The sequence below is a fragment of the Phalaenopsis equestris genome, unplaced genomic scaffold (genome assembly GCF_001263595.1).
Source record: "Phalaenopsis equestris unplaced genomic scaffold, ASM126359v1 Scaffold000595, whole genome shotgun sequence".
NCBI lineage: Eukaryota > Viridiplantae > Streptophyta > Magnoliopsida > Asparagales > Orchidaceae > Phalaenopsis > Phalaenopsis equestris.
The window spans coordinates 199,397-224,960 of record NW_018165035.1 but is presented as its reverse complement, the minus strand read 5'-3'; the positions used below and the strand labels follow the sequence as shown (position 1 = coordinate 224,960).

General features: G+C 32.8%; 3 protein-coding genes across 4 annotated transcripts in view; 1 reads left to right on the top strand and 2 right to left on the bottom strand.

The window, feature by feature from the left end:
- Nucleotides 1-10,279, top strand: part of LOC110029559 (GPI ethanolamine phosphate transferase 1) — a 97,185-nt gene extending 86,906 nt beyond the window's left edge. Inside the window, exons 16-18 of the mRNA XM_020731904.1 lie at nucleotides 25-83; nucleotides 6,421-6,526; nucleotides 10,081-10,279. Of these exons, the coding sequence (XP_020587563.1) occupies nucleotides 25-83; nucleotides 6,421-6,526; nucleotides 10,081-10,245 (330 nt within the window). The 3' untranslated portion in view covers nucleotides 10,246-10,279. The remainder of the gene's footprint in view (nucleotides 1-24; nucleotides 84-6,420; nucleotides 6,527-10,080) is intronic.
- Nucleotides 10,280-11,993: 1,714 nt separating this feature from the next.
- LOC110029564 (UV radiation resistance-associated gene protein-like) lies at nucleotides 11,994-17,742 on the bottom strand. 2 transcript variants are annotated; one of them, XM_020731913.1, is made up of 4 exons: nucleotides 17,703-17,742; nucleotides 17,365-17,592; nucleotides 12,331-12,489; nucleotides 11,994-12,238 (listed from the first exon to the last, which is right to left on the bottom strand). In XM_020731913.1, the coding sequence occupies exons 1-3, from the start codon at nucleotides 17,739-17,741 to the stop codon at nucleotides 12,373-12,375; spliced, it is 384 nt and encodes a 127-aa protein (XP_020587572.1). In that variant the 5' UTR covers nucleotide 17,742; the 3' UTR covers nucleotides 11,994-12,238; nucleotides 12,331-12,372. The 2 variants fall into 2 exon arrangements, with proteins under 2 accessions (XP_020587572.1, XP_020587571.1); XM_020731912.1 differs by having other exon boundaries at nucleotides 11,994-12,489.
- An 80-nt stretch (nucleotides 17,743-17,822) lies between these two features.
- On the bottom strand, nucleotides 17,823-20,740 carry LOC110029563. The gene is made up of 3 exons (XM_020731911.1): nucleotides 20,158-20,740; nucleotides 18,582-18,750; nucleotides 17,823-17,892 (listed from the first exon to the last, which is right to left on the bottom strand). The coding sequence occupies exons 1-3, from the start codon at nucleotides 20,590-20,592 to the stop codon at nucleotides 17,879-17,881; spliced, it is 618 nt and encodes a 205-aa protein (XP_020587570.1). The 5' UTR covers nucleotides 20,593-20,740; the 3' UTR covers nucleotides 17,823-17,878.
- Nucleotides 20,741-25,564: the final 4,824 nt, after the last annotated feature.

The following is a 25,564-nucleotide window of genomic DNA, read 5'->3' as shown; positions in this document are numbered from 1 at the left end:
CAGCTAATATCCTTCTAATTCCAGCCCTTTCTCATGGCGGCATTGCTTATATTCAAGTTGTTTATTCCATTTATGCTTGTCATGTAAGTATTTCCTCACTTTATTTAAGTTCATATCATTCTTGTTGAACTGTTAAAGTTAGTGTAGAAATTAGCACTTTTAGGTTTTTTCTACGTTAAAGTTTTGAGGCTTTATATGGATATCTACCACCCGTCTTTTATTGCAATATTATTAATCATAACGTGTCTTTTGTGTGGACCTATTTCAGCTTCATTTTTCTCAGGGGGTAATGTTAGTATCTTGATTGTAACATTTTTTTTATTTTGTTTGTGGCACATTTTGTGTGGAGGGTTCATTAAAGATATATATTCACAATGTGTTATATGGAAGCCGCAAAGTTACAATCACGTTCAACTTGCAATAGATTTAAACATAATACCAAACTGATCTAATGCATTGAAAATTGTTGAGTTTTATCAACTATTGGTTACTGCATATTCAAATAGAATTTTCGATGGATCTAAGGTTCCGTTCGGCATTGCTATTATATGTTTTATCATGTTGTCCTGTCGATTAAAGTTGGTTCCTAATTACCAAAATCATGTTAAGATTATTGTTTAATGTGTTGTAGGAGTTGCGGTGGTTTGGTAAAAAAATTGTTAGTAGTTCTTTTTTTGAGTTGATGGAATGATCAAAATGGATATTATTATGAAGTTAATTTAATCATAATAAAACATTGTAATCATATTTTATGCATTGACAAAATACTTTATTCATTAATTACTTATATAATAAAGCTATCCATTAAAGCCTTTTTTGGGAAACAATATAAACTACCGTTTTATGGAATTAGTTATTTAGCTTTCATACAAATGAACTTATGGCTAGTTTTCGAACATTCTAAAACTGCTATACTATGCAACGAAGTAGAAGTAGGTATTAGAAATATGTCATTGGTGATGCTTTCTACGGCTTAATTATTTTCTTTTTGAGTATAAAATGAGTTTTCAGATGTTTAGTAAGAAACTAGCTAGCTGTTGGAAAAGTTGGGATTTATGAAAGCCAGTAATAGATTTTTAGAAAACTGTAAGTTAGGTTATCTATTTTGAGAAGCGCCTTTCAAAATTTCAGGTTTCTATATTCATGACAAAAAATCTGTTCCTCACAGTGATTTAATTGAAATTTTGATAGTAAATTTAACTACTTAATTAGATTAATTGCTTTATTGTTTAACAATTTATATGTTAAACAACAGCAATCTAGACGTTGCATTGGTAGTCTTTTGTTTAAACTTAAATGATTAATTAATTGAAATAGGAATGAATTATGTTAATTGATCATAAATTAATGATCATGATAATAATATAGGATAATTAAGTATTTTTGTGGGGGCTTAGAGGAAGGAAAGGTTGAAGGGAAAGAAGTAGGGCCACTTCTACATTCCTTGCCATAGTTGGCGTTGATATAGATGACTAAGGAGGAAGCAAAATAGGTATTATAGGTGTTAGTGAGAAAAAATTTCTTTAAGTGGATTATGTCGCAAAAAATTGGTGTAAAGGACACTCTTATAGGATTGATAAGGAGGTTGAAAGCCTTGTTAAGTTTGTAGGTGGGGTTAGTCGATGATGGGGATAGTTGAGTTCCCAGAGGAGATTAACACATTTTATAACTAAAAAATAAGTGTTATGCTTAAGTTTGTATTGAGTATTTATTAGGAGATTGAATTATTAAGTATTAATTAATGTTTTAGGTATTAAATTTGTAAAATGACTTATATGTACAACAACAACAAGCCTTTATCCTGCTAATTAGGGTCAGCTACATGAATATGTTTCTCCATTGCGTCCTATTGAACGTCATATTTTCATTTAATTTTAATAAATTAAGATCATTTTTTATACAATATGCCCAAGTCTTTCTAGGTCTACCTCTGCCTTTCTTAACATAAGTCGATTCTAAAACATTTACTCTCCTATTCGGATCATCAGATAGTCGACATTTAATATCACCAAACCATTTAAGACGACTCTCTCTAATTTTGTCTGCCACATGAGCTACACCGACCCTATCACAGATATATTCATTTAGCATTTTGTCTCTAATTGTAAAGCCACTAATCCACATATGCATTCTGATCTCGACAACACTTAATTTTATGCTTCTCTTTTAAAGGCTTCTCTTTTAAAGGGCAATATTTTGCGCCATAGAGCATTGCAGGTCTGACCACCATCTTATTAAATTTTCTTTTCAATCTAAGCGGTACTTTTTAATCACATAATAGGCCCAAAGCATTCCTCCACTTAAACCAACCAACTTGAATTCTACTAATAACATCCCCATCTATATCACCATCACTTTGAACAATATACCCGAGATATCTAAAGCGTTCACACCTTTTAATAATATGATCGCCCATAGTTAAAACTCTGTCACTAGATCTACTACTGCTAAAATTATATTCCATGTATTCAGTTTTAGTTCTATTCAAATGGATGCCTTTACACTCCAGTATAGACCTCCATAATTCATGTTTTTTTTGAGCTCTTTCTCTAGTCTTATCCACAAGAAGGATATTTTTAGGGAAAAGCATACGCCAAGGTACATCCTTCTGTAAATGTTTAGTAAGAGCATCCATAACTAAAGCAAAAAATTGGGCTTAAAGACAATCCCTGATTTAATCCAATTGAAATCTGAAAAATACTTGGTCAATTCCCCTTTAGTTTGAACATAAGAAAGAGCTCTAGTATATATTTCTTTGATGACTTGAATATAAGTCATATCAACACATTTCTTCTCTAGAACTCTCCAAAGGATATTTCTTAAAATCTTATCGTAAGTTTTTTTTATATTAATAAAAATCATATGTAGTTCCTTCTTATTCTCTCTGTACTTCTCCATCAAACCTCTTAATAAATGTATAGATTCTATAGTAGACCTGCCCGATATAAATCTAATCTGATTATAAAAAATCTTTGTAATATGTCTTAACTTATGTTCAATTACCTTCTCCCAAAATTTTAAAGTATAGCACATCAACTTAGTTACTCTATAATTTGCACACACTTGTGCATCCTCTTTATTCTTAAAAATGGGGACCAAATTACTCTTCCTTTACTCGGACATCTTTTTAATTTTTAAATAATATTAAAGAGTTTAGTGAGTTAATAAACTTTCAAATCTCCTAAATATTTTCACACTTCCATTGGGATATCATAAGGTCCTACAGACTTTCCACCATTTGTTTTCTATAAAGCCTCCTCAATTTTTTTTTACTAATGCGATAATAAAAATGAATATTTTATTATTATTAACGATATTAAGATCACTAAAGTCGATCGTATTTTCAGAAATTTCATTAAAAAGTTTATTATAATAACTCACATACCTATGTTGAATATCTTTTAATAAGAAAAATACTTTTTTTATTTTTATCTTAATACACTTTACTTGAGTTAAATCTTTGTTTTTCTTTTCTCTTTATTTAACTAATTTATGCATATATTTTTTACCTTCTTTAGTATCTAATCTATTATACATATTACTAAAAGCTAAATTTTTAGCTTCACAAATTGTTCTGTTAAACTCCCTACGGGATATTTAATATTTTTTCGAATTTTCTAAGTTTTTACATTTAAAACAGTTTTTATAATATAACTTTCTATATTTTATCATTTCTTGCACATTATTATTCGACCATCAATTTTTTTTTTTTATATTGAAACTTTTCCTTTTGATTCTCAATGTACATCTTTTGTCATTTGTTTAATTGTATTTGTTATTTTATCACACATAGAATTTGTTTCTTCATGAACATCCCAAGAACATCCCAAATATGAACATCCCAAATTTTGAAATCTTAAATTTTACTCTTAAAAATAATTTTATTTGTATCTTTTAGATACCCTCAACAATTTTATGATAATGATTCATAATATGCTTTATTTTACAACTCTTCATCATAAAATCTAAAAATAATAATCAATGTTGAGTATTTAAATCCTCAATTGAAATGACCTTACAATCTTTAAATTCTTGACGATCTCTTCTTCTCATAAGAAAATAATCAATGTGTTTTATTAAATTCATTTTTATGTAATAATATGCTTATTTCTTTTCTTGAATAAAGTATTAGCAATAAAAAAATCATACGCTAAAGCAAAATTTAATATGACTCTACTTTCCTCATTGATCACTCCAAAATCGTAGCCGTCATGAATATTTCTAAAATCTTCTACCACTCTGCCGACATGCCCTTTAAATCTCCTCTAATAAAAATGTTTTCTTCATGAGGTATTATTTTTATTAATTCTTCTATGTCATTTCAGAATTACTTTTTAGAACCTATATCTAAATCTACTTGAGGAGCATAACCACTTATAATATTAATAATCTTAGAGGTGAATGAAGTGTCGGTGTTTGTTAATACTTTATTAAGAGCTCGCTCTCTTTCCTTTACCCTTTCTTAATCTTGTTTGTTGGTTCATGAATTGATAATCTATAGAAAACGGGAGGACGACTTCATGTGCAATTCATTTGCAACATTTTTATGCAGCGTGGTATGTTTTCTACTAGATTTTAATGTCTTCATGCACAATACACAAACATAAATGATGTGCATATTTTCTAAAGAGGTGAATGGAATATCAGATCATGTCATCGTGCCTTCTATGATCCACCGACACTTCATTATTATGAAATGTATCATATTAGACATGCATAACACCCACTCGCTTGACACGCACATTATATGCGTCATAGGAGCCATTTATATGTATATAAAATTAAATGAAATAAAAAATTTTAAAGGCATGTCTTACAACTATCCAGAGTAATAAAATTTAACTTTAAAATTATAATAAACAAATAAGTTAAGTTAATCCATCTTTTTATCTTTTTTTTTTAACATAAATTACTTAAATAACTTAATTAATACTTAACACTTATTTTGTTTTATTTTATTCTGCTTTTCTATGATTTATTATAATGTTTATTATTTTTTTTTTATACAGCAACAACAACAAAGCCTTAATCCAACTACCTGGGGTCAGCTACATGAATTATTTTTCTCCGTTGCGTTTTATTTAGTGTCATATTTCATTTAGTTCTAATAAATTAAGATCTTTTTATAAAATAAGCCCAGTCTTCCTAGGTTTACCTCTGCCCTTCTTAACATAAGTCTAAACTAAAACATCTACTCTCCTAATCGAACATCAGATGGTTGACATTTAATGTGACCAAACCATCTAAGACGACTCTCTCTAATTTTGCCCGTCACTAGAGCTACTCCAACCCTATCACGAAGATATTCATTTCGCTTTTTGTCTCTAAGTGTAAAGCCACTCATCCATCTAATCATTCTCAGCTCGGCAACATTTAACTTAGTATTATGCTTCTCTTTTAAAGGCCAATATTCTGCGCCATAAAGCATGGCAGGTCTAGGTCTCACTTAACTTAGTATTATTTATTTTTTTATTATTTTATAATGGAAAAAAATAAATAATCTATGATATTATATTTTATTTTTTACTTCAATTCAGTTTATCATATTTAATAAATTTAAATATATTTTTATCTTATGAACAAATAAAAAAGTTATCATTATATAAAGTTAATTTATATTTATTTAATTTATGTAATTACTATATGGTTTTTATTTGTAAGATATAATATTACAATATCATATCAATGCATGTGAATGCCATATATTTTTAATATTCGACATGTGTGGTATGTGTTGTAATGTGCTTGTGTCATCGTATTTCTTTTGGTACATAATACGTCCACAGTATGTAGAATGTTATTGAACTTTCGGGATGCTCTACTTTTTCATAAGGGTAATGCATAAGTGTTGCTAGAATGTACCCAAAATTTTGCAAATAAAAAAGGAACGAAACTACAAAGGAAAATGAAGGAAAATCAAACACATGCAAGTTTGCTAGAAAAAAAATAAAATTATGCCTTTTAGGCAGGCAAGCATAAACAATCTATAAAATAACTCCTAAATTTTACATATCACCGACTTCTATGTTATTTACATGCATGACAATCAAATCTTTCGTATCACATAAAAAATATCACTATTTTAATTTTTAAAAAGTGAAATACATCCTTTTATTCATAAGATTTCATATATGTAAAAATTAAATTTAAGATGTTGGATTTGTAAATACATAAGAATTAAGTGGTGTATATATATATATATATATATAGAAATTCCATTTTAAAATTCATGGAAAATTGCCAGTAAAAAAATATAGAAAGTGGTGCATAAAAAATTGAGTCTTGTTGAACTAAGTTGTTGTGCATAAAGAGTAAATTGAACACTTGTTTACGCTATTTATTGCTTTTCAGTTATGAATAAATCTGAATACCTAGTCTAATATTCAGCTCTTACACTTACTCTCGTTAAAAACCCTGCAGATGCGTCTTCAGTGCTCTGACAAAGCTTCTTCATGTTCCACGCTTAGGCTGTTATTTCCTCGTAATACTGCTTTCTGATGTGATGACGATACATTTCTTTTTCCTGGTAAAGTCTTTTGATTTCGCTAATTTCATTTTTTAGAGATTAATGATTTCTTTTCTTAATTACTTATGTCTAAAATTTAATGATGATATATAATTTAGTACTAAATTACTAATTTTGTTGCTATAACATTCTTCCATGATGCTTCTATGGTGATCTTCTCCATTGAGATCCAGATGCACTTTTTTTTTCTTCCCACCTTCCTGTTAATGTCATTTGGTCTGTGTGCAGTTAGTATTGATATCACATTTATCAAAAAATTAAAAATAAATGAATAAGAAAAATAAAGAAAATTAAATATATCAAATTGGAATACGGTTGTTTGTGCAGTGCAGCAGGGCAACTTGCATGATATATGCTTATCTCTTCCTTTAAGGTCATTTAGGATCAGGAATGGCAATGAGTTTGGATATTAGACTGGTCTGCCTAACTGTTAACCCTTTTTTCTGCATTCCAATTCTAAACTATTTTGATGAGTACTGAGCTTCTAAACCCTTTTTTTCTACCCACACCTAAAACTCCATTATTTAATTTGCAATTTCCCAGTTTTTAAAATAGTTGAACGAGGGCGGGCTTGAGGACTTGGTTCAACTTAATTATTAAAATTTGAATTGTGGGTGGACATGGTGGGCGCAGGATTGCTTGCTGAAATTTTGGTGTGAATTAGTAAAGGATATCATCCTCTTATGTAATAGCCCGAACTCTCACCCGTCAAGATATTGCCCGCTTTGGCCTAATGGTCTCATGATTTTGTCCCATTGGTGTAACTGCTCAAGAGTGCTTGCTCTGTTGATAGAGTTGTTACTATGGGTGATCACATTATTAAGAGGTGTATAGAGTAAGATCTATCGCATTGAAGATGGTGAAAATATTGTAATCTCCCGGTATTAGAGGTTCTTCGACTGTGTCTCTAGAAGCACTTGGATCTCATTGTCCACAAAACACTTGAAAATGTTTTTTGAATTACATGTAACTAGCACTACATGGTCAACCATATTCCCCAATGTGATTGAAGAAGATGAATAGGATAACATTAATAGGAGATGCATCATATAGTTTTCTAATGGGGATAAGTTACATGAATAGGTGTGGTGTGATGTTGTACCCATGGGAGTAAGCGTTCTTGAACCCATCATTTTTCATTGATGATAAAACTGTACACCTTTCCCTTCATAGTACAATGAGTATTAAAGATATTGTGGTGAAGCTATTATTACTCTCTCGAAGCTTCAATCTGCAGAACACATTGAATGACAAGCATCTCACCCTCATCAATTGGTTTTTTTGCGGTGATATATAGTTGGATAAGTTATCATACAAGCTATGGTGGAATTGGGGATGGGCTAGGAGTAAGGAAGTAAACAAATCAAGCTCGAGCTGCACTTATGCCGAGCTCGACTCGTGAGATTTTATGGTTAGCTTGATCTCGAGTTTGACTCGAGCTTTGCTGAAAGCGCTACTTAGATCGAAGTATCTTATGAGTTCATGAAATATTAACTTAGTTTTTTATACAAAAAATTAGATTAATTGATGTAATTGACTTGACTCTATGAACTCTCAAAAAGAGTCGGGCTAAGCTCGACCTCTTTAAATAAATGAGCTTGGATTTAAGCTTGAGCTCGTGGCTCATTAAGCTCGTCTCGCTGGTTCATTAACAAGTCAAGTTTGAGTCTGCCAGCAAACCGGCTTGGCTTACTTACACCCTTGGTTAGAAGTAGTTAGATTTGATAAGGTCTAGTGTAGTTATTTATAATATAAAAGTTTAATTTTTAAATTCTGCTGTAACTGTATGTTTTATTCTCGTATCTTTCAATTCTCATTGGGACAAATCCTTCCGTCTACCCACTTGAAATACCAGTCTAACTATTCTCTATAAATGTGCTCCCCGTAGTCCTGAATTCATGGAGAAGATGCACGTGATGTGTGACATTTTTCACTCATATTATTAGTTCTTCTAGGGTGGCTTGTTTCACTATTTTACTTCAGAGATTGTTGTCGCACTTTTATTTGTTTGTTTTTTTATTATTAATTTTTTGGAATTTTTGAATTGAGAATTAACTTTCTATGACCAAATTTTAGTGTGGTAGTTAACAAAAAAAACAATTGTTTAGCTTTAAAAAAAATAAATTATAGCATCCTTAGCATTTATACTACTACAGCCACCTCAAATGGAAGTATGAAGTTGTAATATGCCAAAAGCATTACAATAAGAGGCTAATGATGGTTTTTATTTATGGCATTGATTATTTATTTATCTTTGCTCGGTAGATGATTCAATTATAGTTTCCTTTTAAATCCATCACATTTTGATTTATTGTGCTCCATCCCCATGGCGCATATTTTATTTCTTATTTTTTACTGTGACTGGAAGCTTGGTTTGATGATTCCTTTTCAATTTATGCGGATTCATGCTATATATATATATATATATTTAATTGTAGAATAATGCCTTAATAATTGAATAATGAAACGGCAGTGAGTGTACTGTAAATGCATTTGAGATTCACTAAATCTCAAGGAATAATCTGACAGCTATTGTTGACACAAACGAGATTATTTTGTAATATATATATATATATATATATATATTTGTCTCTTTTCTCAATTGGGCTTGAGCTCGTAGTGTTTTAAGAATGTTTATGATAACTTATGTTTAATTTTCTAATCCTCTTTATATGATGTGCGATCAGAACTAACTCACTACCAAGCTCTCGGATCTGTTAAGGATAAATTTATAATTTTGAAAAAGTTCTACAAAATTTGTTTGATTCTTATTCAAAGATTGAATTCTGTTTAACATTGGTTTGAGGCTTGAAATAAGTGAATTATTATCTTTTTAATTTGTGCCCCCTCACACTTGGATCATCCAAACTTAATTGTCTTCCAATCTTCAATAATTTGAATAATTATAATTATGCCCTTTGTAGAAAATAGTATGAATTGGTTTCTACCCTTTTAAATCATCTCAGAGGACTAAGTATCATAAATATTACTTTTTTACCCTCTCGTTTGACCTAAATTTTAATTAGAGTACCAAATTCTAAAATTACAATTTTACCCCTAGGGTTTCCTATCCCATAATTCATTTAGTTTAACTCAAATGACCATGAAACTTTGTTGGCCTGATAGCCATGGGATAATTGAAACATTAGAGAAAATTTTAGATTTTTTTTTTATTTTTATATATTTTGATCCAAAATTATGAATTTTTAATGTTAATTAATTGAATTAATCAAAACAAGCTTTTTTTTGTGGCATTTCCATATATACCACACAATTCTTATTACATAAAAAGAATACCATCATTACAACTTTTTTAGAAATTTAATACACCTTTTCATGCAGAGGTGCATGACTCATAAATATTATGAATGAAAATATCAACATTTAGGTGTTAAATCTGTAAATACATTAAGAATTGCATGGTATATTTGTAATTTTCCCTTTAATTTATAGATTTTTTTTTTTTTATGTCAATTTTATATACTTCAAAATGACCTAATGATATCAAGATTTATACATTTCAAGAAAAAAAAAAAATGTTCCTACTTTTGTAGGTTCGAAATACAGGAAGTTGGATGGAAATCGGCAACAGCATCAGCCATTTTGGAATCGTGAGCGCTCAGGTTGTTTTTATACTGCTTCTTTTTGCTCTTACAAATATTTACACAAGGGATATTGAGGTTAGGTCTATCCCATCTTTATCAAGGAAGAAAATGTAGCATTTATGGTGATATGCTAAATTTTTTTTATTTATTGCACAAATTTTGTATTTTTTTTTATTTATTTATTTATTTTTTTCTATTCATGAACATGATGATGATGATGTGGGCATGTTGTGTAAGAAATGATCTTATTTTATTAGAATTAAATAAAAATATGACACCCAGCAAGACAATGGAGAAGAAGGATCAGGCAGCCAACCCGACTTAGTGGGATAAAACATTTTTTTGGTTAAGCTTCATAGAAATTGGTTTGAGTTAGGATGATGTGAATTTTGGTTTCATTCATATGGTAGATTTATATTATACATTTTTCTGCATTTTAATGGATATGTATGTAACAGTTGTCATTTCCCTTTTTTTTTTTTTAATCAAAAAAGGAATAATTTGAGACTATTATTCGAGCCTCCAGTCATCCTTAATGTGCCTAACAATTCGAGTACCCCCTAAGGTGCCTAACAGTTGTCATTCCTATTTAAAAGATTAGATGATTCACATGCATGCCCCTCAATTACTATGTATTTATATTTTTAGCATCAAAATTTTATTTTTTTACAAATGTGTCATCTTTTTTACGTGATATGAAGGAATGTAAAATGGCATGGTGTTTGATTATATTGCTGGTGTTAAGATGGTATGGTGTTTATAGTGGAGGAGACTAATATATTTACTTATAAAAAGCATGAAAAACTGGTTTTTTTTTTTAAATTATATTATCATATTTTATAAAAAGCTTTATTTTTGGAAGCATTATTTAATATTTTAAAAATGAATATTATAAATTTATATTTTTATGCTTAATATTGATCTCTTAAAATTTCAATTTTTTATAGAATATTCTATTAATTTCTTTTTAAGCGTGCTGTGATTTCGTAGCATGCCGACTTCCCAATAAATCAGGTGGTTAAATAAAAAAGAAATTTACAGGCATGCCACAATATTTTATAAATTCACATGCTTTACGTTGCATTTTAATTAACAAAATAAATAATCCTAAATACTAATTTAATTAGACTGCAATTTTTTAGAGAGAATAACATTGAGATTAACTATTCATTGATTACTAAAAGTCAATAAAAAAACATTTAATCCAATCAATTACTAAAAACCTAATTAGCCTACGTTTAGTTCGCAATAATGCATCTCTTCTGAAAATATATACTTCCCCAAAATATCAACTGGCTCCGAATAAATTAATTTAATTATATTTCAGGAATTAAATGATTGCAGCAAACATCACATCTCCGCAAGCAGTATTAGAAAAATTATTGTATACGGATACCAAATACAGAGATGAATGCAGTGTCGGATTTACACCGTAGATATCTACGGTGATCTCCAGTGATGATGCAATCAAATTTTTTTAAAAAAAATTTAAAATGAGACCCACCGAAATACATCCTCACAGTAGATCATCATGGTCGACGATACAGATCAGACGTATGCAATAATTTTTCCATCAAGAGTGAACTGACACATGAATCTATTTAGGAGATAAAGATAGTAATCTACTATCACAGGAAAGAGCAGTCTCAGAAAAGTATTAAAAATTAGGAAGATTTACAAACATGCCACTAATTTTTTTGCATTTACGTATCTAACACTTAAACTACAATTTTTACATACATACCAATTCCAGTGTATGAAAAGATGAATTCACTATTTAAAAAAAGATTTTTTTTTTTTTTGTGAGATGAAAACTTTTAGTAGTATAATTGTAATAATTAAAATTCATGAGAATTGGGTGGCATGTATTTTAATGCCATAAAATTATAATTTCACGCATTTTGTATCACAGTAAATTTACAATAAGTTAAATGAGAACATAAAAGCATAAATGCTAATACATTTTTGGGTGAGCATTGAATTATTAAATCATCCAAACAAAAGAAAAACAGTGCTGGAGGTTAAATCAATAATTCAATGCTTATGAATCCCCTCTGGGTCAGAAAGTTGGGCAGAAAATGCATTTTCCAATTATACGAGGTGTTTCCTAAAAAAAACATATATTCACCTCTGGAAATTTGATGCCAAACATAATAAAATATATATATAAAAAAGAAAATGTAATGGATGGTTGGATACCTATTTGGGCTGCTTCAGCTTTACTTACATGGATGGATTCCATCATTTGTCAAGAAATTCTGGAGATTGAATGATCGTCGTTAGCTCCTTTAAATTAGCTAATATATGACGCGGTCCCAAGCTTTCAGCACCGAAGAAATTCAATATCTGCTCCAAGTCCTGCACAACCAAACAGTTAAAATACATCACAATAAATTTCAATCAAGTCATTCGAGTCTATATATCTCTCGCTCTCTCCCGTCTCTTTGTTATAATTTAATGTTATTTTATCATTCTATTTATGCGTGAAAAGGCACGTGCAAGTATAAAGTTTCAGCACGACGTATCTAAGAAAGAAGTAATTGTGTTTGAATGCGTGGCATATTGATTAGAAATAAAATGAAGAATCTCAAGATGTCGGGTTCAAGCAATCTCAGACCCAAAAATAAAATAATAATAATAATAATAATAATAAGCAATCGCCAGAAGTATGTGTAATAACCATGTATTTAGTTCTTTGTTGTGAATTGCTAGGCTTACTTTAGTTTGAGCGAATATAAGGATAGATTTTTTTTGTATTTTTTGTGCATTCAAGGCTATATTTTATGTATTTTTTTATCAACTTTCAGGAATGATGTATTGAAAAGTGTGCGTATTACTTTATGTGCCTGTTTTCAGTCCGATTGGCGTATAACCATACAACTCGATTTCCTGAAGCTGTCTAGTGTTTGTTTCAGTGATGATTTTGTGTGCGCTTTAAACTCTGCATAACATGTTATGACTATTTTTCATATTTTTTAGTCTTATATTAAATCTATCATTTACCTACACGTATGATTTTACAGCAGGTATAATTATTTTATCATACAAAGTTTCAATTATTGCATTTCTCCTTAACACCAATTTAAGATGCCTGCAAGAATGGTAAGAAAATGAAACTATGAGTAAATGTTGAGGATTTTAAGAGAGAAGAATTAGTTTGTCTGCTGTGCAGGAAGAAAACAACAAGAAAACACAACTAATTGGTGAAGATACGAATGTTGAGGAGGACCCATCATGTGCATTCTATCATTATATAGCTACGCCACTTTAAGAGCCAGGATACAACATTCCTAGAGGTGAGAAAATTGAGAAGAAATCTCCAAATGATACTGAGAAACATCCAAACTGTATAAACCAGTAAAAAGGCAACAAATATATAACCTCAAAACAAGTTAATCCCTAATAACAAAGGAAAAGAGGTCTTATGGGGCTGACACAGCCCTTGGCGTCTGGAAGATCTGAAACACCCATGGAAATTGAACAAGGTGGCCGGTTCGACGGTTACACAAAACGTCCATGTCATCCCCCTCATTTCTTCCCATTTGAGTTATTTCATGGATAAAGAAAGGGGGTGGAAAAGAAGTGACTCCAAAGAGAACTTGGATTTTGAGAGGTTGGTTAAATTTAGAAGTTAAGCCAATCAAAAAAATTTATTTACATGAGATAGACTCAATGATGTTAAAAGCAGGCTTCAAAATAAGTGGTTTAGAAAAAAGTACAAACTCACAACAAAGCACGTGTCACGACACTTCATCATGTTGATTTGCAGTGATTAGAGGAGAAACAATAATTAGAGGAGAAACAATTGCTTTTCCTTGTTTCTTTTGGTTGTTGACTGATGAATCGTTGGTTATATATGCTCTTCCTTTGGAGCTATTTGGTTTTGATGGTTCTTCTCATTAAACACTCTCTCACTAATTAATTTTCTTTTATACATCGCCTAATAATAACGCTAACAAAGGAAAAGAGGTCTTATGGGGTTGCACACCCCTTGGCGTCTGGAAGATCTGAAACACCCATGGAAATTGAACAAGGTGGCCGGTTCGACGGTTACACAAAACGTCCATGTCATCCCCCTCATTTCTTCTCATTTCAGTCATTTCATGCATAAAGAAAAGGGGTGGAAAAGAAGTGACTCCAAAGAGAACTAGGATTTTGAGAGGTTGGTCAAATTTAGAAGTTAAGCCAGTCAAAAATTTTTTTTTTACATGAGATAGACTCAATGATGTTAAAAGCAGGCTTCAAAATAAGTGGTTTAGAAAAAAGTACAAACTCACAACAAAGCACGTGTCACGACACCTCACCATTTTGATTTGCAGTGATGCACAATAGACTTCAAAATGAAATTTGGGTTCAAACTTTTTAATTTAGGTTAGCTTGTGCCACAATAATTAGACATGAAACAATTGCTTTTCCTCGTTTCTTTTGGTTGTTGACTGATGAATCGTTGGTTATATATGCTCTTCCTTTGGAGCTATTTGGTTTTGATGGTTCTTCTCATTAAACACTCTCTCACTAATTAATTTTCTTTTATACATCATTTTACTTCTAATTGTTCACACTAATAGCTTCACATTCAAGCTTATTCTCTAGAATACTTTACAATACCTCCAACTTCACGCTCCTAGTTCCACGTAACTTACACCCCTCCAGCTCTAGCCGGCCACTCAATCACACGAGTATTCTTCTTTTTCCAATATATTTGCTCATTGCTATATTATTTCTATCTTCGATTCTTCCTTCTTTGGCTTGTGGATATCCAAACTTATTCTTATTATACAAATCATTATATTTTCTGAAAATTATCACATAACTGTGGTTAAAGTTTGATTAATTAAAAGATACTAATGTATGCCGGCAATATATGTATATAATAATATAGAACTCATGAATACTCTAGTTAACAAAAGCATTGCTTTATTTCGCGCATTAAAGCACATATAATGCATGTTCCCACACAATGTAAAATATCATATTTATTTTCCTATGCATGATAGAAGTAGCTCTATTTTGTGTTGCACTATTCATACATGTTGGATTAAGTCTTATCACTTCATTCTGCAAGTTCTAATAAGTTTGTTAAATACGTTAAAATGTACAAATTTTTGTTTTCTATAATTATATCATATGATTTAATGAATCTAAAGAAATTTTGGATATAATATGTGCTCTAAACATGCAAAAAAAAAAAAGACTAGACTTTAGGTTGGTTTCGATCTTATTTTTTCTTGTATACAAGAGTGAGTTGATGGCCTCCTTCGAGAAAGAGAGGAGCAAGGTTAGCTCTGTTATCTAGTAATTAATGACATTGAGGCGACAATCTTAGTATTTTACGATCTAAAATATTTTTGAATCATCTGGAAAATACCATATTACTTATTGAATAGCGGTAAATGGAGTGAAGATTAATTATTTATATTCTCTTATTTCTAATATGAGGGATATGCATGCATATCATTCAAAACTATAATATTTACATGTTTAACATCTAAAACTCACTGATTACTTAATGTACCACTTCATTAACCCTATCCACAAAAAAAGAGGTGAGGAAGTTGCAACAAGATCTTACTTGAGAAGGAAATGAATAAGATTGGCATCGTGTGCCCTTCCCACTATGACAAAGAATAGGAGAGGAAGTCGCTATGAGGAGAAGGCCATCCACTAGATCAACAATGTGAAGTCCAAAAAACCTCAACGACAAAGAAGATGAGAAGAAATTCTATTGAGATCTCGTTGGGGAGACCATCATCTAGATTATCATCATGTGCAATCCCAAAAAACCATAATGACATATATGAGTTGAGAAAGTCACAATATCATTTGCCGTAGGAAAGGCATCAACAAAGTTAATGGGAAGTTAACAGTAGGGATGAGCATACTTTGAATCTTCTGTAAATTTCTTTCGAATGGAACCAAGATGTTTAAAAAGATGTATATGTGTATTGTTAGTAACACTGATGGTTTAGACTAATGTGAGTTCTCCTGCTGCTATAATTAAATCTGATGTGACTAGTCACATGTAACTAGAGGTGTAAACGAGCCAAGCTTGAGCCAGACTAAGGCTCATTCGTGTTCAACTCGTTCGAATTGTTTATCATAAGTGTTGGGCTCAGATTAAAAATAACTCGTGAATAGCCTATTCGCGCTTGGCATGCCTCAAACTCGATTATTTAATTAAGCTCATGTTCTGCTCAAAATAATAATTTATTAAAAATTAATAAAACAACAAATTAAATTACAAAAATTTAATTTTTTTTATTTTAATACTCTCCTAAGAGAGATCAAAATACAATTATTGCTCATGCAGGATCACAACCCCATCAAGCGTGAGATGGCTTCCGAGCAACTATGATCTGCTTTCAAGGAGAATAGTTTAAGTATTCATTCATTTATTCCCGATGTTGGATTAAACGCAGGCGGAGGGAGTGTTGGGCAGACAGAAGGGCAGCCAGGAAAGAAGGAAGGTGGGAGCCGCAGACCGCAGGGCAACCAGGCAAGAGGTAAGGTGATTCCAAGACCACGAGAGCATTTCTTTTCAAGCCTTTACATACATACCACCCAATTCTTTGTATATACGTATCCAAAGAAAAAAATTTTGGCAGGACCACGAGACGGGAGAAAGGTTCAAGACAAATTTATTTCCTTAGGGAATTTACATACATACCACCCAATTCTTATCTATTTACAAATCCAACAAGGAAATTTTATCTTTTATTTGTAATCCTAGCCCAAATTAATTAAATTTAATATTTTTTAAATACAAAAAAATTTAATATTTAAATATTATACTACTATTATTTATTTATTATTTAATTAATTCAAGCCAAATAGAGTCGAACACGAACAAACAAATCATTGTTCTTGTTCGGCTCGTTTGCTTAATGAAAAATCTAACACCAGCTACGAGCTACTTAGCGATCCGAACAAGATATGCTTGCAAACGATGAGCTTTTTTGACAGCCCTACATGTCACAATCTCATTGGACTAATTCATGATGGTAATTTCTAAGTATTTGTACTTGCAAGATATAATAACAACAACAAGCCTTTATCCAACTAAGTGGGGGTAGGCAATGTAAATCAGTTTTCTCCATTGTGTCCTATTGAGTGTAGCAAGATAATTCTAACTAAATGGAAAACAAACAAGGAGCATTTCTATGGAAACAGTAAAAAATAGATGGCATTTTTTGACATATATAATAAGAGAGGGGCAGTAAATAAAAAACAAACCTTATTTAATAAGAATATAGCATATGCCGCTCTTGTAGAATCTTGGCCTTCCAAGAAGAGAGGAAATTTTGTCGGCTTCGCACAAGCATCAACAACTGAACTGACAGTCGAATCAGATGTTGTGGCCTCTGTTGATGGCGCATAGTCACAAATGTGCGAACGAGAACCTCCTAAGTGCAGCGGGTATCGTAAAGGAACATCAAGATAAGAGGCAATGAGAAAGACTGCCTATAATACATGATAGTGATATTCGATGAGTCTATGGACAGCTACAATGAAACCTAGCAAGAAAACTTCATTGTGACAAAACAGCACGAAAAAGAGTAATTTGAGCTTACATGTGCGACAAAACCAAGAACAATGGAAGCCCTCTGCATCTCCTTTTTGCCACTAAAGAAGCCTGTCTTCTTCAGGGATGTCGGTAAGTTGCTGACCCAAAATAGTCAAAGATGACACTGGTGGTGACTTTGGCTCATTTTCTAATGATAATTGTACTTGATCTCCTAAAAATTTTTTATGCATCAGGATCTAAGCGAATTCAAGAGAATACATTGATCAATAATTTATAAATCACTGATAAAAATATAGTTGTGTGAGTAGGAAACATGCACTATCTATTGAAATAACCAAATCTCGGTTAAGAAAGATGTAAAGAATCAGAAGTGGTAAAATTTACCAATATGAAAATGATAACCAGTGGTAGCATGTAAATGGCGTCAATTTGCAGTAAGTTGCCCTACTAAATTTTAAAAAGAAAATTATACGGAAGATTTACATGGATAGCATTTAATTCCTACGTATTTACATATCCAACACCTAATCTTCAATTTTTACATATATGCCACCTTACCTAAGCATGCAAAGGTGCATTTAATTCAAAAGTTAAAATGGTGGTATTTTAGTTGTTATAGAAGATTTGGGCAGTATACATTTAGAAGGCAGAGCTTACGTGTTAGATATGTAAATGCATAGGAATTGGGTGGTATGTATGTAAATGCCCCAAAATGAACATTTAGAGCACAACACAATAAGCACATTACTACAATTCTTCTAAATGCTTCAAATTTTATTTTGCCACAAACGTGTTGTAAAAAGTTAATAAAATTAATTAACGTGAATAGAAGCTTTAAATATAAGTCCTCTTGACCAATAAATTGCAATGAAAAACCACAATCTCAACAATAAAACTGATAAAGCAATAAAGCATGATATCTTACCCCCACAAGGTTTATCAAGCTTCTCCTTCAATGCATTTTCATTGGAAGACTTCACAGGATACAAGGAATTCACTTGATTTATCATATGTTGTTGTCTCATCCGTAGCATCTTCTGTAAGCTTTTAGCATTTCCGTGTCCCATCTTTCCAATTACCAATTTATTAGCCTCCTACCAAAATGAGAATTCCATTTTAAATCAGATACCAAAGATATGGGGCATCACCCAATACACATGTATTTAAATATGTAACACTAAACTTTTCTCCACCCAAATCTTTCATATCGCACAAAAAATACCACCGCTCCAATTTGAAAAAGTGAAATACACTTTTTGATGCATAGGGAAGGTGGCATTTATGTAAAATTGAAGTTTGGGTGTTAGATATGTAAACACAACAGAATTGAGAGGTATGTTTGTAAATCTTCCAAAAAAAAATTTATATCAGTTGCCGAGCTCAATTAACGTTAATTACATAACACAAGATTGCCATGAATAGAAGAAGCTAGTACGCTTGAAAAAACACAACCCAGAAAAAATGAAAAGACTTGCCTAATTATTTTCAAAAGGATATGTCACGAAAATGAAAAATATATATATTTGATCATAATTCAATCATACGAAACCAAATCCCCAAATGTATTTGAACTTTTTCATGTCAGAGGGGAAGTCTCTCAGATCAATAAAGCATAAACAGGTGGATAATTAAGAACAGAGGCATGTTGGGTCCATCTGATTGGTTGCATTTTTATAGCACATCAAGCCAGGCAAGGAAATTGGAAACCAGAACAAAAATAAAAATAAACAACTCCATTATCCAAGCCAACCATCTCTAGCGGTTCATAGAAACCAGAAGCTAAAGAAATTGCATAAAAGAATGCCATTAATGAAAGAATCTACTAAAGATACCTCTCCAAGCCTCCCTCAATCTCTCTATTCCCTTTTCCTATCACCATTAGTCTTTTAATTACTAAAGTTCATATTCCTTTCACAAGAGTCTATAAAAGTGTCAAAGTAGTGTCCCAAATCTCAGTGTGTTAGTGTCCCGAATATCAGTGTGCATTTTAGTACCTAGAGTCTATAAAAGTGTCAAATTAGTGTCCTAAATCTTTAAATTGGGGTTGAAATAATCCCACGAAGAGCTATTAGCGCCCCAATTTAAAGAATTCGGGACTAATTTAACACATAAGCTCTGGGATTAAAATGACCCCATTGAAACAGTCCAGGGACAATTTTTTCGCTTTACCCTCTCCAGCCACACTTTGGATGAGGAATAGAACATGACTCAAAGTTAATTAGGGATGACAATACGCAAAGGCATTGGGTGGGAACAAGCCTAAAAGGAATTTTGCATCCATCCACATTCTGAGAAGCAAGCCATGTAATTGAAGTCTCCAGAAACAGCAAGGACGCAAAAAATGTCAAAAAGAACATTAGCTACTGGTAAAATAAGCACACCAAGTATTACCTATACAAAACAGGAAGCAGCATCGACATGACCACAACACTGTTAACAAAATTTTCCACTTCACTTCACAGAAGGTACTCCATATCATATTCACTTCAGGTGTCAGTTACCTGTAGCTGTTGATTGGCTGCACATAATTTCTTTCCAGCTACCAACAACGATTTAAGAGCAGTACAAAGCTGCTCATTTTTGCTTTTGACGTCCTCCTTCATCTCCCTCATCTGCATCACCATCTCCCCCATGGCAAGCTTCTTTGCCTCTAGCTGTCGTCTCATATCATCCAATTCATTGGACTGATGCAGATATTTCTGCCTGATCTTGATGACGGATCCGAGCTTCTGTGAAAGGAATTCCTTCCGTTCGTTACCCTTCGTAAGAGCTGAGGAGAGGCTACACAGCCTGGCTAGCTCCTGCTGCAGCTCTTCCCACTGGATGATTTTAGGATTTTCGCAGCACAGGATCTCCTCACAGGGAAAGGAATCGTCTTCCACTTTCTCCGCTGATCCGATTTCAGAGTCCACGTCTACAGTCTGTTTGGATTCCATCGTTCGATTTCATCATCTCCGGCGAGCGGCGGCGGAGGTATCAATGCTCATCGACTGGCGGGAGTCGGAAAGTGGAAGCCGGAGCACCAGAACGAAAACTCCGTTGAGTGGAACCACTTTCCTCGGATACGGATTCAGGCTTGGGAAGTTAGCCCGGCCGGAAAAATGGTGCATTTACATGAATGCACCCCATAATTCTTATATTACAACTTTAACCTTACAAAAAATGAAATATATTTTTGAACACAAAAATGTTATAAATATAAATATTACATTTTAGATATTAAATATGTAAATAAATAAGAATTATGTGTTGTGTAGTAAATTTCTGAAAAATAAATAAATAAAGGAGCTTGTAGAAATGATCTTCTGATTTTCCTAATTCTTTTAATGTATATCTAAGCGCATACAATAGTAATTATTATTTTTTACATTTATATATAATTGATTCTGGTGTGAAACACGAGCTTGTCTATAAGGGCTAATGCTGAGATGTCGTCAATTAGAGTGGGGTGTCCAAACTAAGAATAATTTTGAAATCCTGAAGAAAACTTTATAGCGAGATGATGTCAGTATTGGTTGGGGAGAGGGCTCAGTACTCTACCTCTGTTAATGAGGAGAATTATTGCATTCGGAGTCCGGACGCCGGTTGCGTCCATTGTACGGACGTGATAACACTAATTGCGGGAGATTTTTTTTCTTACCGGCGATCAGTGTATCCTGTCCATTGTTCGGACGTTATTCTACGTCTAGACTCCAGACGCAATAACTTTTCATGAATTAGTGGAGGATTTTGGTTTGCTTTTGACACACCATTTAACAAGGGGGGTGTGATCCAACAAGGTATAGTAGTCGGTGATAGGTTTCTGATAACTTGGATCGCCTACCTTATCGGAGTTTGAATATGCATGGAGGATTGATGTGTCATTGCAAATGGTGAGGCCTTTTGTGACCACTCCTTTAACATAACACAACATGCATTTTAACAAATTGAAGATAGGGAAATTTCCTACAAATGAGAGGCCCGGATTTGTGATTGTAGGTATTTGAGGGATCTGACTCGTGATGATAAGTGTGGGTTGATATGTTTTTGATTGTCTGCAGCGGTCGCAGGATTGGACCTAATGGAATTTTGTAACCGCATGTCGTTGTTCAAGTTGACCAAATTAAGAATATAGGATGTACATTTGGAATGATGGTGTCATAAACCTTGAGTGTTATATGTCTGAATGCCAAGAAACATTGATATTGGGCCAAGATTTCTTTTTTAATGTTTTTTTGGGTTATTTAAGTAGTTTGCTCATGACATGAACGTTACTTGTAAAGAGTAAACCATTAGGTAGATGAGGATGTACAGTTTTGTTTGATGGCAATTGCAGATCACGGATGATAAATTAGCAATGTTAAAGTGGGACCCACGTTGGACCCAGGTGTTTGGAGAGTGGTTGAGAATGTTGTGTACCATTGGCAGTATGAGTCCATATTACTATAGTCACCTTCTTACTCCTTACTAAACTAAAGATCCTCTAACATGCTTCGAACTACCATCAAACAAATTTTCAGACCATATCTACAAGGAGATATATAGTCACTCTCCCCTGATGTAATAGGTTAATAAAATCTCTTGCATACGGCATTTTTGCAAATCTGTATCACTTCAACATGTTGGGGCTAGATGCTTCTCGAAGTCGTCACGCAATTATGCAACTAGGTCGGCCCTCAGGCCCCGCATACACATACACATCTTGTTGGATCGAGAAATTGCATCTCCTCCAAACATCAATAAAAAATGAAAAAGATAGAGTACCAAGTTGAGGAAATAGATATAGTTTGACTGGTGAGCATATCAAAAGCTTTGGGTAGGGAGATGTAGACAGTTTCATTGAGAGTTTCATGGAGGATTGCAATCTAGTTGGGAGATAGGATGTTTTAGATTAATTGTGATGGTGAGCTATACACAAAAGGTTGACATTTTAGCTACTATGTTGTATGTTTCACCGTATTCTATTTGTTGTTGTTGGTACCTCTATGCAACTATTAGGCTTTGTATGTGGTGATGGTCTTGTAAGAATTGAATTTAAGGCTATAAGCCCATTTGCAATAAAGGAGTAGTTGTTGGAGTGGAGAGGTTGACGTTGGTGTTTTTGTTGTTGGGGCTTGACAAAGGTGTTATATCTTCTTGTAGTGATTGGTTGGCAATGGTAGGATTTTTTCTATAGTTGAGAGGATTGCCTTCGTACAGGTGGAATGGTTGTTCATTTTTGTCGATGGATTGAGGTTGGGATTAACAATGGTGGTTATATTATGTTTGAATGAGATTGATTCCATGATGAAAGTTTTCAGTTGGAAGAAAGCTAATATGTGAAAGTTGATTTGAAAAATCGACCATAATGAGAGAGATACATGTGCCTGATTGTTGGATTGCGGCACATGTCACTTTTATGGAGTTGGGTGTCAACTACTAAGACATAAAGAATAAAACGGGCAAAGAATTTATTTGAAAAGAGTAATTTTAGCCATCCAAAATATAGGCGCTCAAAAGTTGTTGAAGCATGGAGATTTGTGATGAATAACTTTGAAATGAGACTTTTTATGGTGTTTGATGAATGTAGTATGTTGATTGGGTATGTAACTGTGAGGAGAACATTAGTCATCAATGTTTAGGGAATGTTAGTGATGAGCATTAAAGCACAAGTGATTTTGAGTAAGCGGCGGTGCATGCGTTCAAAAATGTTGTTTTGAAGTTTGTAGGATTTTGTTTAGAGAGTTTTGTCAACATATTCACCACTTTTGTTGGTTCATGATTTTTTAATAGAATATTGACATTACCATTCCATAGATTGTTTGAAGTTCATGATTTTTGTGGTGGATACAAATTTATTTAGCATGCAATAAATCCAACAATAACAAGAGTAATCATCAATAAAGATGATTTGGTAGTTTTAGCCATTTATTGAAATGGCTGGGGGAGGTTTATAACTATGATTAATGGAGATTGAAAAAAATAATCGACAACTTTTGGATATGTTTCAGGGAGTACAAGAGTGATATTTGGCTTGAATGTCAATACAAGGAAGATATTTGCTAAAGGTTGAAATGTAGATGTCTGAGGCATTCTTGTCATAAAATTGTGCTGGTGTTGATAGAAGCCAAAGTTATAGATGTAGATGATAAAAGAGACGGTGAATGTCAGCAAAGTGGGTAGTTTTCTATGGGATGGTCCTCAGAAAATGGTCAAGTTGGTTGGCCAAATCTTTAATGTGGTCAAATTTGTCAAAATGGAGAGATCAAGGATTAGGAATAGCTAGTTTTTGAACGAATAGGATATTATAGGATAATTTAGGGACATGGAAAACATCGCATAGGTATAACTTCTGAAAAATTGGCAAACTGTCTCGTCCTATGTGCACAATGGAAAGTTATTGCCCATTGCCTACTGTAATTTGTTGATTGTCAAGTTATGACTACATGTGGTGCAAATAGGTTGCATCTATGGTGAGATAGTTTATTGCTCCAGTATAAATATGCCAACCAATTTCATTGATGGTGTTCCAACAAGAAGAGCTTGTAATTTAGTAACGATGGACTGGAAAATAAATCAATCTTGTATCAGCATTTAGTAGTTGAGTGTCCTATTTTATTACAAATTTGGCAGGTTACAAATGTGGAGAGTCTAGCCTCTTTGGATGTGGGGTATAATTGAGAGTTTGTGAGGTATGGGGTGTTCTTTCTTCCGTTGGTATATTATTAACAGCTTCACCCTCTAACCCAAACAATAGAAATAGCTGCGGGATCACAAGGTTGAGCCACAACTTGGAGTTCACAGGGAGCTTGATTTATTTCCTCACAGCATAGAAAGAAATAGAGGTTGTCTATGTTGATTGGTTGTAGGCTGGTTCTGAAAGTAAGTTTAAAGCTTGAGTGTGCAATGAATTATATTTTCTTGGTCAAGGGAGGAGCCTACTGCAGCAACAGCATTGACTTTGGACTTGAATGCAGAGGTCATGGATTGGTCTTTAATGAAAAGGTTTTGAATCTCATTTTTTAGCTTGATTGTGTGGGATCTATTGTGGTGGGTTGGAGGGAGTGTTGGATAATAGACCAAATGGTATTGCATGAGTTAAGGTTCAGAACATAAGGAAGAAGGAGAATTGAGATCGTAGAATTGAGTATGATAACAAGGTTTTGGTTCACTAGAAGCCATAGGCTATAGTAGGGACTGGGAGGAAATCTTTCATAGGATTGTGGTGCATGGGCATATGGTCGGTTTATCTTGTCTTCCAATTACCCTTTGAATCCATTAGCACGGAAAAGTTGAAAGAGACATAGAATTTCCATGCGGATGGTCTTCAGGGGTTATTTTGAGTGTTGGTAATGTTTTTAATGTTTAACAATAAAAACTTTAGTTGATCAGGGATGGGTAACTTGCCCAGCTTGTGTGGGCTAGAGTCTTCGCCATTGGGGTTTGTGGTGGTTGAATGGTGTGACATTGGTGTTCTTTGGGTACTTATGTGTGATGGGATTAATGTTGCTCCTTTAGGAATGACTCTCTAATACCAAAAATGAATTTTACTCTCACAAGAATAGCTATAAAGGAAAGAAAGCAAAGCATGGAGAATTTATCTTTTACTATTCCATTGATAATAGTAACACACTGCATTGAGTAAGGCTAGTGAAGGAGTTGGTAGAGAGCTTTTTCTCCAAGTAGGAAACCCAAATTCAAAGCACACTATCTACTAATTTCTACCTTAATTTTCATTAAGGATCAACTTCCCCTTCAAAAAAAAAACATGCATAATTGAATGCTGCTTTAAGTGTTCTTAAATAATGCTTCATTTGGCAGAGTTTTCATGACTATGCGACTTGGGGTAGCGATGAAAGCAGGTATTTTTGTTCAGTTGAGATTCCCTGCTGTACAGTACTGTTTTTTTTTTTTTTTTTCTTTTTTTTGCGCGCATTTAGAATACCGCGG

Excerpts from the sequence above, each read along its gene's own strand:
- LOC110029564 (XM_020731912.1), bottom strand. The coding sequence starts at position 17,741 with ATGCAGAGGGCTTCCATTGTTCTTGGTTTTGTCGCACAT. Across the intron at positions 17,593-17,702 it reads TTCTTGGTTTTGTCGCACAT|GCAGTCTTTCTCATTGCCTC; the intron begins GTAAGCTCAAAT and ends CATGTATTATAG. Across the intron at positions 12,490-17,364 it reads CTATATTCTTATTAAATAAG|GACTTGGAGCAGATATTGAA; the intron begins GTTTGTTTTTTA and ends TTGGTTGTGCAG.
- LOC110029563 (XM_020731911.1), bottom strand. The coding sequence starts at position 20,592 with ATGGAATCCAAACAGACTGTAGACGTGGACTCTGAAATCGGATCAGCG. Across the intron at positions 18,751-20,157 it reads CAGCCAATCAACAGCTACAG|GAGGCTAATAAATTGGTAAT; the intron begins GTAACTGACACC and ends TCATTTTGGTAG.